The sequence below is a fragment of the Dreissena polymorpha genome, chromosome 13 (assembly GCF_020536995.1).
Source record: "Dreissena polymorpha isolate Duluth1 chromosome 13, UMN_Dpol_1.0, whole genome shotgun sequence".
Lineage (NCBI taxonomy): Eukaryota > Metazoa > Mollusca > Bivalvia > Myida > Dreissenidae > Dreissena > Dreissena polymorpha.
In genome coordinates, this window is record NC_068367.1 from 24,955,206 (window position 1) to 24,968,352 (window position 13,147).

Genomic DNA, 13,147 nt, shown 5'->3' on the forward strand with positions numbered 1-13,147 from the left:
TGAAGGGGAACACATAATTGTTGCGCTCAAAAATGTTCAAACCAATAGTAATGTCAGAAAGCCGCGGTGAGCTACGATTCTGTGGTTAGGTCTCTATAAAAAGTATCACCCACCTAGAAAGGTGTGCTCTTAAAACCATGCACATCAATTTAAACTCCTATTAATAGCGAGTTACGTCTTATTAAAACGAAACCTTCAAAATTGAAAGTAATCCCCTGTGTGATTAACGCTGATTCAAATAGTTACACTCAAGAGATCGTCGTGGGTGTTGCTGTAAACAAAGGCATGGTTGTGATTTAACGTACATTGTGACGTACGTTTTACGTTGTTGCTACAGACGTTAACATTTATTCGTGAGCCTATAAAACTAACACGGTAAACGTTAGATTTTCATAGTCGGTTTATTTACATCGCGTAATATCATTCTAACATAACATAGTAAAGACATTCATATTAAGGTACTTTGAGTAAAACAAAATAGCATCTGTGTCAAAAGCAAATATTAATATGTTATTGTAACTTTACCAAAATCGTTTTATATCATGACTTTATACAACAGTGCTGTTACGTTTTCGTATTGTTCTTTGTTTGATTTGTAAGCTAAATTAGAAACAAAAAAATGTTTTGACAGTTTTTGTATAACTTTAAGCAATATTATTAAATATTAAAAAATTTGCAAATCAATGATACACTAAATTCATTTCTTCTTTCAGATTTTATGATTTTAGGCCTGAGTTCAACAGACATGATGACGTTTCTTTTGGTGCTATTGCTTGGCGTTTGCCAAAGAGCCTTATCACAGTCTCAGCCACACATGTGTGATGGCGCAGTATTTGTCGACGGAACAGGCTACAAACAACACGAAGATTGCGACAAATTTATTGAATGTGGCGTTGACCAACAGGGGCAAGTTTTCGGATGGGTAAAGCAATGCTCCTTCGGTACGTATTGGGATATGGACCATTTGACGTGCGAAGCGGTGGACAAGGCGATCTGCCCCAAAGACAAATGCGAGGCAATGAGGGATGGGGACATATACCCGACACTTAACAACTGCAGGGGCTATTGGCGCTGTAAAGGAGGAAAGTCTCAACCAGAGTGCTGCCCTATGGGCAAAAAGTATGTTAACGTTTTGACACATGTTATTAATAGCTAAAGTTTCATTTCTAAAATTTGACGAAAGTTTAGTGCTTTTTTCGACATATATTATGCTATTGGTAGCTTAAAATAAGTGCTTTCGATTTATTGATTATGCATTTTATAATGCATTGTTGTATCCAGCTGATACGACAGTAGACACGCCATATGTGTTCACAAAATTACACACAACATTAATTTAATGTAAGATGTTTTGAATATCTCATTTACAGTTTCCATACCATTTGTGGATGCATTTTTGTATGTTAAATTATGTACTGTATTGTTTTGGTATATCTCGATGAACTCTTGTTCTGTGATATATTGATTTATCACATGCCATACCCTGTTTCCCATGTAATATAACCATTACATATATTTTTATCTTACACGTGTGTAATATACTTTTAAAGCGTTTTCATTGGCTTATTTTCGTTCGATTGACCAATCGCATTTTGTTATTTTGCTGAAATGACGTTCAACGTCAAATGACGTCACGAAATGTGAACAACATTCAGGATTTATCATTGTGTTTGAGTAAATATTTATTTAATTTGCTCATTTAAAACCATGTGATAAAAAGATCTGACACTCGTTGTCATTGTATACCATATTTTATTAAACTCGTCCAGGAAATTCGTTAGTAAGCTCGCCAAAGGCTCGCTTACTCCTGAAAATTCCTGAACTCGTTAAATAAAAATGGTATGATATGACAACTCGTGCCAGATCCTATATATATTTTTTAAAAAGTTATAAGTATGTTTGTGCCATTTCAGAGTATTTTTTTAAACAACATAATATAACTGCCGTGTATTAAGGATGAAAAGTAAACGACTTCTTCTAATTTCTAAAACTCATTATTATTGTATCCAATTTACGCTATTTCCAACCGAGTATTGATTTTTGTAACGTTATCTTCAGGTTTATTCATGATTTGATGATGTGCGTAGACGACACAAGCAAGGAATGTTCGTCTACTTGCATCACACACATATTCCATGTCCCCGAAAATTGTGACAAGTTCGAGGTTCCCGGCAAGCCAACGTATTACAGTCAGATCGTAGAAGGCTGGGGCGCAATAGAGCTTCCGTGTGCGCCAGGCACAGGCTTCGATCCCGTTTCGTGCAACTGCATTCGTCTGGTTAATGTGGTTCCCACAGAAAAGGTTTGCAGGCCAGAATTGTACTTACCGTTTAATGTCGACCACCGTGACGCTTCTGGGAAGAACAACTACGTGAGTAACGAGAACGTTATCATTGCTAACGGAAAAGCGCTGTTCAATGGGAAAACCAGTCGTCTGTTGATACCGCGGTTCACCAATTTCGAACAAACTTCCACGATTGTTATAAAGGTCAAGTACGCCTCAAACCACAGCGAAATTACTGGAATGGCCCACGCAATATTGGGCAACAACGGCTGTCAAAACATCCCTACCCTTTTGATCGCTGAAGATTTTGCAAACGCTTATATAGGCGTGAGTACGGACATTACCGTCTTTGCATTCGCCCCCATTCCTCAATCAAACGGTGTATCGAAGGAGCTTATGTACAAATTGAGCAACCAGACATTATCCGGCAAACTTCGCGTTGAAAATGGTCTATTTCAAGAAGGAACAACCAATGCCCCAGGAAGCTTTAAGAACGCTAAATGTGCCTTACAAGTCGGATACGCTGACAGCATGTTTCCTTTTAAGGGCGAAGTAGATGAACTCTCGATTTATCTGTGTGACCCCGACAATTAAATAGAAGTCATTATCTTGAACAATTTATTTAATAGTGTAGTGTCAGCTGTATTGAACAAATTTTAATTACGTTTGTTTAAGAAAAAAATGCATACGACGGTCAGAAAGTTCAGATATAAAATACCGTTTCTGATAGATAATCCCAATATTCGAGCAAAATTGATATGTGAACAAACTTTATTTATGGTAATATGTGTATTATTCTTATGTGGTTTTCATCGGTAATATATGCAAATACATGCATGTCTAAAGCTACATCGATGTAAGTGATTTCCTTCTTTCATAATTTATTGTACATTAATAATTGTCACAAGTTATGATTTATTACGTTACAACAAATAATGAAATAAGTGTTTAACAATTGAAAGTAGAAATAAATGTTGTCTACATTATTATGAAAGCAATGCACAGTCTTAATCCATCAACCAAATGCATTACTTGTATAATGTATCGTAATGTTGAAACGATTGTCTGTTTTCACATCATGATTTGTGTTAGTTGCTCATCTGCGTTATGTTGTCTTTGTAAATGTATATGTCTATTTATTAAACAAATTATCCAACTGTATATATTTATTGCAATAAAATTTGAAGAAATAAATGTCATGCTAATAGTTTTGAAATTGCTCCGTCCTGTCAAGGCGTGTGTCATACTGTGTCATACTGTGTCATACTGTGTCATACTGTGTCATATTTAAACTGCGTAATTCAAGGAAGACAAATACCATATATGTTACCAAAACTATGGCCCATGGGATTAAATCGTTATTACACATGCTGGCATGTGTGAGCATTTCATTATTGCTGGCGAAAAACGTCGACATCTAGATGAATAAGATGCATCTCAAATGATTAATGAAGTGTTCGGTTATTAACCCATTTATGCCTAGCGTCTAGAAAAAAGGCATTGGCAAACAGCGTAGACCCAGATGAGACGCCACATGATGCGGCGTCTCATCAGGGTCTGCGCTATTTGCTTAAAGGAATTTCTGTGAGGAATGTTCTAAATATAGATATAAATATACTAGACATCCCTAATTTTGGAAATAAATTGATCCAATTTAGAAGGATGGAAGAGTCCACTAGGCATAAATGGGTTAAATATGCAAGAAGTATGGTAAATGGGTGGACACGTTTTTATTTTAACTTCCGGATCAGATTTAATAAGCGTGAATGCAAAAACCATCATCAGACATAGAAGATATAAAACAAAAAGCAACAAACAAATATTTCCAAATTAAGTTATTCTTCACTTTGGAAGTATGTGTCGTATAAATTTCGTTCTCACTTATCGTTTTCGAAGATGCGCATTGCAAACCGTGTTGTTAATTAAACATGAAATTCAGTAATATACGAGACAAGTGCATGAATGTGAAATGTTTTAAGTCTATGCTGTGTTGTAACGCGTATATCTCACATAGTAAATACATAATGTGTTAAAGCCCGAAAATCAGACAGCACATATGTGATTCCGGAGGTGTCAGCCGCCTAATGAAGTATGTCGGGCAACCCAAGGTCTTCGAACATGAAGCACAGCAGTCAATACACTCGCAAAGCGATATTCGTTTTAACCCAGTTATGCCTAGCGTCTAGAAAAAAGGCCTTGTCAAACAGCGTCGATCCAGAAAGGACGCCTCATGATGCGGCGTCTCATCAGGGTCGGCGTTGTTTGCTTAAAGTTATTTCTGTAAGAAATATTCTTAATATAGAAATAAATATACTAGACATCCCTAATTTTGGAAATATTGATCCTATTAAGAAGGATGGGAGAGTCCACTAGGCATAAATGGGTTAAAACCGAGAATTCTAAATGTACCGCATATAGTAATTATACAGCGCCAGTATAGTTATGAGGAGAGAAACGGATGTTTGCATCCGCAAGTATTTTCTTTTAAGCAAGTGCAAACGTTCCCATTCAATACAGATAAAATATTCAACACTACGTAAAACATTTCACGATAATTTATATGTTGTCGCCGATATGGAACAGTCGATGTAAAGCAAAATCGGTTACAAATCATACAAGTATGGAAAACATGTGTGAATTCATTTGTTATAAATTCGAGATTTAAATCCAAACTTGCGCACGAGATGACAGCATGATATGGAAGGCAGGCATCGAGACACGCACAGGGCGAAAGTGGTCAGCAAGCCAGGCAGTCGCCCAGGCAGAAAGCAGGCTACGACACAAAGACATCGTAGGCACCACAGCTATAGGAAGACAAGGCCTGGGCAGTACAAAACCACAACGCTGGAGCACGGCCGGTAAGAAAGAAAGAAGCCAAATGGTCCAGCATGAGATCAGGCTTTCAGAAGAGGAAGACAGGCGCGCCAGAGCAGTCGGGATCGTAGGACAGTGCGCATGGACACAATGGCAGACCACAGAAAGACACCTGACATGGGTAGACATTTAGCACTACGAACCACTACGACTTAAATTCCTACTGAGATCCGTATATGATCTGCTGCCATCTCCAGTCAATCTACACAGATGGGGGTTAATGGAAGACCCAAAGTGTCAGCTGTGCGACAAACCAGGAACCATGCAGCACACCCTCTCATCTTGCCAGACAGCGCTAACACAAGGCCGCTACAGATGGAGGCACAACACGGTCCTCAAGGAGCTAGCAGACATACTAGAGCGGGAGAGAAGGAAGACAAGACCTACCAACAAGAAGGCAGTACCAACAATCACATTCGTCAAGGAAGGACAAACTGCCAAGAAGGCAAGAACCGCAGCAACATCTATCTTTGATGAATCAGAGCGTTGGGAGATGAAGGTCAACCTAGGAAAACAGCTGGTATTCCCAGACATAGTCCATACCACACAGAGACCAGACATAGTTATATGGTCCCAAGGACAAGAAACTGGTGATGATAGATCTCACTGCACCCTGGGAGACTAGGTGTGATGAGGCCTACGAGCGGAAAATGGGAAAGTACACTGAGCTACAAGAACAGTGTAAAAGTCGTGGTTGGAGTGCCTGGCTGTTTCCCGTTGAAATAGAGTGCAGAGGATTCCCTGCCCAATCAGTATTGAGAATGCTCAGCAACATTGGGATCAAGGGAGGTGACAGGAAGAGGGCTGTAGGCAGACTTGGACAAGCTGCAGAAATAGCATCCAACTTGCTGTGGATGATGAGAGAGGAGAAGAGCTGGACGCTAAACCACTGACCCGTAGTGTTTGGCCAACACTACGAATCCACTGCCCGGAGAGTGTCCTGGGATTAAAGGATAGAAACACTTGATGATAGGCAGTTCCCAGCTGATGAGTCAGTGGTTTGTGCAGTAGTATCTGTATTCTACACACATGGCGCACTTTATCATATTCTTGCGTATACATAGCAAGCTGATAAGAACTCAAAATTGTACCGGTTAAATTCAGACACGAGTGTAGTTTACATATAAAGTTGACGTGACGAAAGGTACATTTCTAAATCGTTTATAAAATGTCTATTTTCTTGATTACATATGGACATATTTATTATTACCGTTTTTCTTATGTAGCAAAAATACTTAATTGTGAACTAATATACAAATAAAAATTGCTCATTGATGACAGTGTATCGACGAAATTAGAAAACGTTACTCAGCGGTCGTTTTACTGAACGTTATTTTAAAGTGAACGTGTGTTCCGCGTATAGCGTGCGTAGAGTTAAAAATACGTGAATACGAAAATGTAAACCATGATAAGATTATGTGTGTAAACTTCTGTACGCGCATACTATTTTGAAATGCAAAAAAGGCTTTTTGTTTGAAATTAATACATGTTTACTCTTTTAAAAAGTAAAACAAAATAAGATAAAAGTATTATTTGAGTCGTGTTCTGACAAAACTGGGCATAATGCATGTGCGTACAGTGTCGTCCCAGATTAACCTGTGAAGTACGCACAGTGTTATCAGTGACGACTCTTTCTGCCAAAATTGGATGTTTGCTAAGAAGAGACTTCATTTACACGACAAATGTCATAAAAGCGGAAAGTGTCGTCCCTGATTAGACTGTGCGAACTGCACAGGCTAATCTGGGACAACACTTTACGCACATGCATTATACCCAGTTTTCTCAGAACGCGACTCATTTAAAACACGTTATCTGCAGGGAAAGGTAAATCAATCGCATTCTTCGTAAAAGCACCTGCACGAGTAACAAAAGTCATACGGTGACATATATTTAAATAACCATTTTGAAGATAATAAAAAGCGCCTCATAGTTTATTAACAATTCGAACATGGCACGTGCCAAATTTCATATAAACAAAGAACAAAATCATCTATGTGTTATTCTGCAATAATAATGGGCGGTGCTTATAATGAAAGCACGCGCTGTAACTAAACAAAACATGCCGATACATTTTCCACCAGCGTAATAATCCGGAATTTTGTGAATGAAAGTCAAGTGACAAAATACTATGCTATGAAAACAAATGCGTATAATTGACCAAATTTCCCACGGTGTTCGTCTGCTGCTTCGATACTAAAATGGCTGAAGTTCGAATCAGGGCAGCGTTGATGTCATAAATAAATCCAAAGATGAAAAACACTTCCTGTTCACAAACAGTGAAACACGAACAACGGATGAAGATGAGACGTTGAGTAAACACTATTTCAGTATTTGTAATTAGTTCTGTACAGTATCGTTAAATTATTTCAATTTATTGTAACATGTACAGTGTTGTTATCGTTGTAGCTGTAACACTCTTGCGTTAATTAAAAGTGGTGTACAATGTAAACATGTAAGTTTACATTAGTTGTTGATGTTCTCTTTTAAGCAAACGGGAGAAATGACACGTTTTTCTTCCATCCAGTTTGGCTGTTATTGACGGCGGAGTTCTGATCGACAGAACAGCCGAATGTTTTCATTGGCGGTACTTCACACAAAATAGTACAAAAGAAAAATAAGATACATTGTATAAATCGTAAAAAATGTGTTAGAATCGAAATTATTCGTGTTCGTTATAGTTTGTTGTCGAATAACCCACGGCCGAAAGTTTAGATGCGTGGATTCAAATCACAATCACTCGTGCTTCGCACTCGTGATTTAATCCCTACGCATCTTATTTTCCGGCCGTGGGTTATTTTACAACAAACTATAACGTACACAAATTATTTCTTAAATGAAAAGAGAGTCGTCAAGATTTACACAACGCTATTAAACGATTCAATCATCTAATAATTTAGTAATAGTATTTGCAAGTTGAAGTTTACTGGGTTTTTTTGTCAAGTGATAGTTTCCCTTTCAGGTATAAATATTGACATGATTATAAAGTTAAACACAACCTTTATGTGCATTGTTTATTTGATGTCAAATAGTCGGACTGAAAATAGTTATCGGACTTTGATTCCGCGCAGGCGTAAATAATGATGTATGCTTCAGGCAAATCGTGTAGGAATATAGGCGTATGTAACTAACTATGCATTTTTCAGAGTACGTCTAGGTGCGTAAAGTTGGCTCGCCGTTCGACGTTCGACATTAGTTCAACATTCAAATTACCGAATGTCGAGCTGGCTCGGCATTCCAGCTCGACATTCAGTTCGGCATTCGCATATAGTGTTGTATGCTTATTTTCGAATGTCGAGCTGGCTCGGCATTCCAGCTCGACATTCAGTTCGGCATTCGCAAATAGTGTTGCATGCATATTTTCGAATGTCGAGCTGGCTCGGCATTCCAGCTCGACATTCAGCTCGGCAATCGCATATAGTGTTAAATGCTTATTTTCGAATGTCGAGCTGGCTCGGCATTCCAGCTCGACATTCAGTTCGGCATTCGCATATAGTGTTGTATGCTTATTTTTGAATGTCGAGCTGGCTCGGCATTCCAGCTCGACATTCAGTTCGGCATTCGCATACAGTGTTGTATGCTTATTTTCGAATGTCGAGCTGGCTCGGCATTCCAGCTCGACATTCAGTTCGACATTCGTATATAGTGTTGTACAATTTTTGTTTTGAAAGTCGAGCTCCTCGGCATTCCAGCTCGACATTCAGTTCGACATTCGGATATAGTGTTGTACAATTTTTTGAATGTCGAGCTGGCTCGGCATTCAGTTCGACATTCAGTTCGACATTCGGATATAGTTCTGTACAATAATTTTTGAATGACGAGCTGGCTCGGCATTCCAGCTCGACATTCAGTTCGGCATTCGCATATAGTGTTGTATGCTTATTTTCGAATGTCGAGCTGGCTCGGCATTCCAGCTCGACATTCAGTTCGGCATTCGAATATAGTGTTGTATACTTATTTTCGAATGTCGAGCTGGCTGGGCATTCCAGCTCGACATTCAGTTCGGCATTCGCATATAGTGTTGTATGCTTATTTTCGAATGTCGAGCTGGCTAGGCATGCCAGCTCGACATTCCATTCAGTTCGACATTCGGAGATAGTGTTGTACAATAATTTTTGAATGACGAGCTGGCTCGGCATTCCAGCTCGACATTCAGTTCGACTTTCGGGGATAGTGTTGTACAATAATTTTTGAATGACGAGCTGGCTCGGCATTCCAGCTCGACATTCAGTTCGACATTCGGAGATAGTGTTGTACAATAATTTTAGAATGACGAGCTGGCTCGGCATTACAGCTCGACATTCAGTTCGACATTCGGAGATAGTGTTGTACAATATTTTTTGAATGACGAGCTGGCTCGGCATTCCAGCTCGACATTCAGTTCGGCATTCGCATATAGTGTCGTATGCTTATTTTCGAATGTCGAGCTGGCTCGGCATTCCAGCTCGACATTTAGTTCGGCATTCGCATAAAGTGTTGTATGCTATTCAGTTCGGCATTCGCATACAGTGTTGTATGCTTATTTTCGAATGTCGAGCTGGCTCGGCATTCCAGCTCGACATTCAGCTCGGCAATCGCATAAAGTGTTGTATGCTTATTTTCGAATGTCGAGCTGGCTCGGCATTCCAGCTCGACATTCAGTTCGACATTCGGAGATAGTTTTGTACAATCATTTTTGAATGACGAGCTGGCTCGGCATTCCGGCTCGACATTCAGTTCGACATTCGGAGATAGTGTTGAACAATAATTTTTGAATGACGAGCTGGCTCGGCATTCCAGCTCGACATTCAGTTACACATTCTGATATAGTGTTGTACAATAATTTTTGAATGACGAGCTGGCTCGGCACTCAAGCTCGACATTCAGTTCGACATTCGGAGATAGTGTTGTACAATCATTTTTGAATGACGAGCTTGCTCGGCATTCCAGCTCGACATTCAGTTCGACATTCGGATATAGTGTTGTGCAATTTTTTTGAATGACGAGCTGGCTCGGCATTCCAGCTCGACATTCAGTTCGACATTCGGATATAGTGTTGTACAATAATTTTTTAATGACGAGCTGGCTCGGCATTCCAGCTCGACATTCAGTTCGGCATTCGCAAATAGTGTTGTATGCTTATTTTCGAATGTCGAGCTGGCTCGGCATTCCAGCTCGACATTCAGTTCGACATTCGGAGATAGTGTTGTACAATAATTTTTGAATGACAAGCTGGCTCGGCATTCCAGCTCGACATTCAGTTCGACATTCGGAGATAGTGTTGTACAATAATTTTTGAATGACGAGCTGACTCGGCATTCCAGCTCGACATTCAGTTCGACATTCGCATATAGTGTTGTATGCTTATTTTCGAATGTCGAGCTGGCTCGGCATTCCAGCTCGACATTCAGTTCGGCATTCGCAAATAGTGTTGTATGATTATTTTGGAATGTCGAGCTGGCTCGGCATTCCAGCTCGACATTCAGTTCGGCATTCGCATTCAGTGTTGTATGCTTATTTTCGAATGTCGAGCTGGCTCGGCATTCCAGCTCGACATTCAGTTCGGCATTCGCAAATAGTGTTGTATGCTTATTTTCGAATGTCGAGCTGGCTCGGCATTCCAGCTCGACATTCAGTCCGACATTCGGAGATAGTGTTGAAAAATAGTTTTTGAATGACGAGCTGGTTCGGCATTCCAGCTCGACATTCAGTTCGACATTCGGATATAGTGTTGTACAATAATTTTTGAATGACGAGCTGGCTCGGCATTCCAGCTCGACACTCATTTCGACATTCGGATATAGTGTTGTACAATAATTTTTGAATGACGAGCTGGCTCGGCATTCCAGCTCGACATTCAGTTCGACATTCGGAAATAGTGTTGTACAATATTTTTTGAATGACGAGCTGTATGGCAAGCGGTTCGACGCATAATCCCAAGAAACTAGGTTTCTCATGAGAACCTAGGTTCTCAAAATGAGAACCTAGGTTCTCAGAATGAGAACCTAGGTTCTCAGAATGAGAACCTTGGTTCTCGCTTGAAGATTGCACATGGCGTCAAGAACCCAAGTTTTCAAATGAGAACCTAGGTTTTCATGAGAACCTCGGTTCTTATTTGAAAACCTAGGTTCTCATGAGAACCTAGGTTCTCATTTGAAAACCTAGGTTTTCATGAGAACCTAGGTTCTCAGAATAAGAACCTAGGTTCTCATGAGAAACCTAGTTTCTTGGGACTATGCGTCTAACTGCTTGCCATATCCGTGGTTTTCATTTGGGAACCACAGGTTCTCTGAGAACCTAGGTTCTCTGAGAACCTAAGTTTTCAGAGAACCTAGGTTCTCTTGAGAACCTAGGTTCTCTGAGAACCTAGGTTCTCTGAAAACCTAGGTTCTCTGAAAACCTAGGTTCTCTGAAAACCTAGGTTCTCTGAGAACCTAGGTTCTCAGAGAACCTAGGTTCTCAGAGAACCTAGGTTCCATGAGAACCTAGGTTCTCTGAGAACTTAGGTTTTCAGATCCCTAGGTTTTCAGAATTACGCGTCGGACGGCGTAAACTTGCTCGTTTGGAATACGGGACACATTATTCAGGGCGCAGGATCAATGGGGTTCACATATAATTACACACAGGCTGGACAGAATGAAAACACGCCGTTAAGAACTTTATTTTTGCAGATATCTCAAGTTATTGGAATATGTTTGCAAAGTCTTTAGCGCATAAGTTTTTCTTGCAATGTTGCCGATATCTTACGATTGAATAATACATTATTACACATAATAAATAGAGATAAAACTTTATACCATAATGATTGCTTCCTACATGTAGGTCACAGACATACTTAAAATAGAAAACTGTACCGTACAGTCGTTTGAGGCCCGAACAAGGGAACTGAATATTTGAAACTCATTCAATGCTGTAACAATGTATTATGTAACGATTGATCTGAATTTTTATTCTCAAAATAATATTAACAATTAAAGATGTACATGTATTTCATAAACAGTTCAATTTTTTATTAACGTGTTCAGACCAATGTCGACCGATTACTTTACTAATTTCATTCCTCAAGAACACCCATGCACGGAAACATGAACAAGAAGCGGTCACCGACGGCTAATGCCTGTTGTCACAAATATTCAACAGATAAGTTTCGTAGAATATTTATGAGCATTGTCTGACATTGTTCGGAAAATGCTCTTGGGGAGAAACATTCACGGTTTCACGCCTATTTCTATTCATTTTACACATATGCCGCCAGCGTGTACCAAGCAATGGGAGACAACTGGAGGTTAATTATGGCAAGCGGTTCGACTCATAATACCAAGAAACTAGGTCTCTCATGAGGTTTAGGTTTAGAGAACCTAGGTTTATGAAATCCCAAGAAACCAGGTTTCTCACGAGAACCTAGGTTCTCATGAGAACCTAGGTTCTCATGAGAACCAAGGTTTATGAAATCCCAAGAAACCAGGTTTCTCATGAGAACCTAGGTTCTCATAGACACATAGAACTTAGGTTCTCATGAGACATTCAGTTCGACATTCGGAAATAGTGTTGTACAATATTTTTTGAATGACGAGCTGGCTCGGCATTCCAGCTCGACATTCAATTCGACATTCGGAGAAAGTTATGTACAATACTTTTTGAATGACGAGCTGGCTCGGCATTCCAGCTCGACATTCAGTTCGACATTCGGATATAGTGTTGTATGCTTATTTCCGAATGTCGAGCTGGATCGGCATTCCAGCTCGACATTCAGTTCGACATTCGGATATAGTGTTGTGCAATTTTTTTAAATGACGAGCTGGCTCGGCATTCCAGCTCGACATTCAGTTCGACATTCGGATATAGTGTTGTACAATAATTTTTTAATGACGAGCTGGCTCGGCATTCCAGCTCGACATTCAGTTCGGCATTCGCAAATAGTGTTGTATGCTTATTTTCGAATGTCGAGCTGGCTCGGCATTCCAGCTCGACATTCAGTTCGACATTCGGAGATAGTGTTGTACAATAATTTTT

At 39.7% G+C, this 13,147-nt stretch overlaps 1 protein-coding gene and 1 long non-coding RNA gene across 2 annotated transcripts; both read left to right on the top strand.

Annotated features, from left to right (window-relative positions):
* Nucleotides 1-360: 360 nt before the first annotated feature.
* Nucleotides 361-3,419, top strand: LOC127856208 (protein PIF-like). The gene is made up of 3 exons (XM_052392277.1): nucleotides 361-458; nucleotides 714-1,119; nucleotides 2,059-3,419. Exons 2-3 carry the CDS (start codon nucleotides 719-721, stop codon nucleotides 2,876-2,878), a joined length of 1,221 nt encoding a protein of 406 aa, XP_052248237.1. The 5' UTR covers nucleotides 361-458; nucleotides 714-718; the 3' UTR covers nucleotides 2,879-3,419.
* Nucleotides 3,420-6,260: 2,841 nt separating this feature from the next.
* Nucleotides 6,261-8,307, top strand: LOC127856111 (uncharacterized). Its single transcript, XR_008037856.1, has 3 exons — nucleotides 6,261-6,302; nucleotides 6,977-7,470; nucleotides 7,647-8,307. It is a non-coding gene; the product is annotated as an uncharacterized LOC127856111 (long non-coding RNA).
* Nucleotides 8,308-13,147: the final 4,840 nt, after the last annotated feature.

Excerpts from the sequence above, each read along its gene's own strand:
- LOC127856208 (XM_052392277.1), top strand. The coding sequence starts at position 719 with ATGATTTTAGGCCTGAGTTCAACAGACATGATGACGTTTCTTTTGGTG. Across the intron at positions 1,120-2,058 it reads TGCTGCCCTATGGGCAAAAA|GTTTATTCATGATTTGATGA; the intron begins GTATGTTAACGT and ends CGTTATCTTCAG.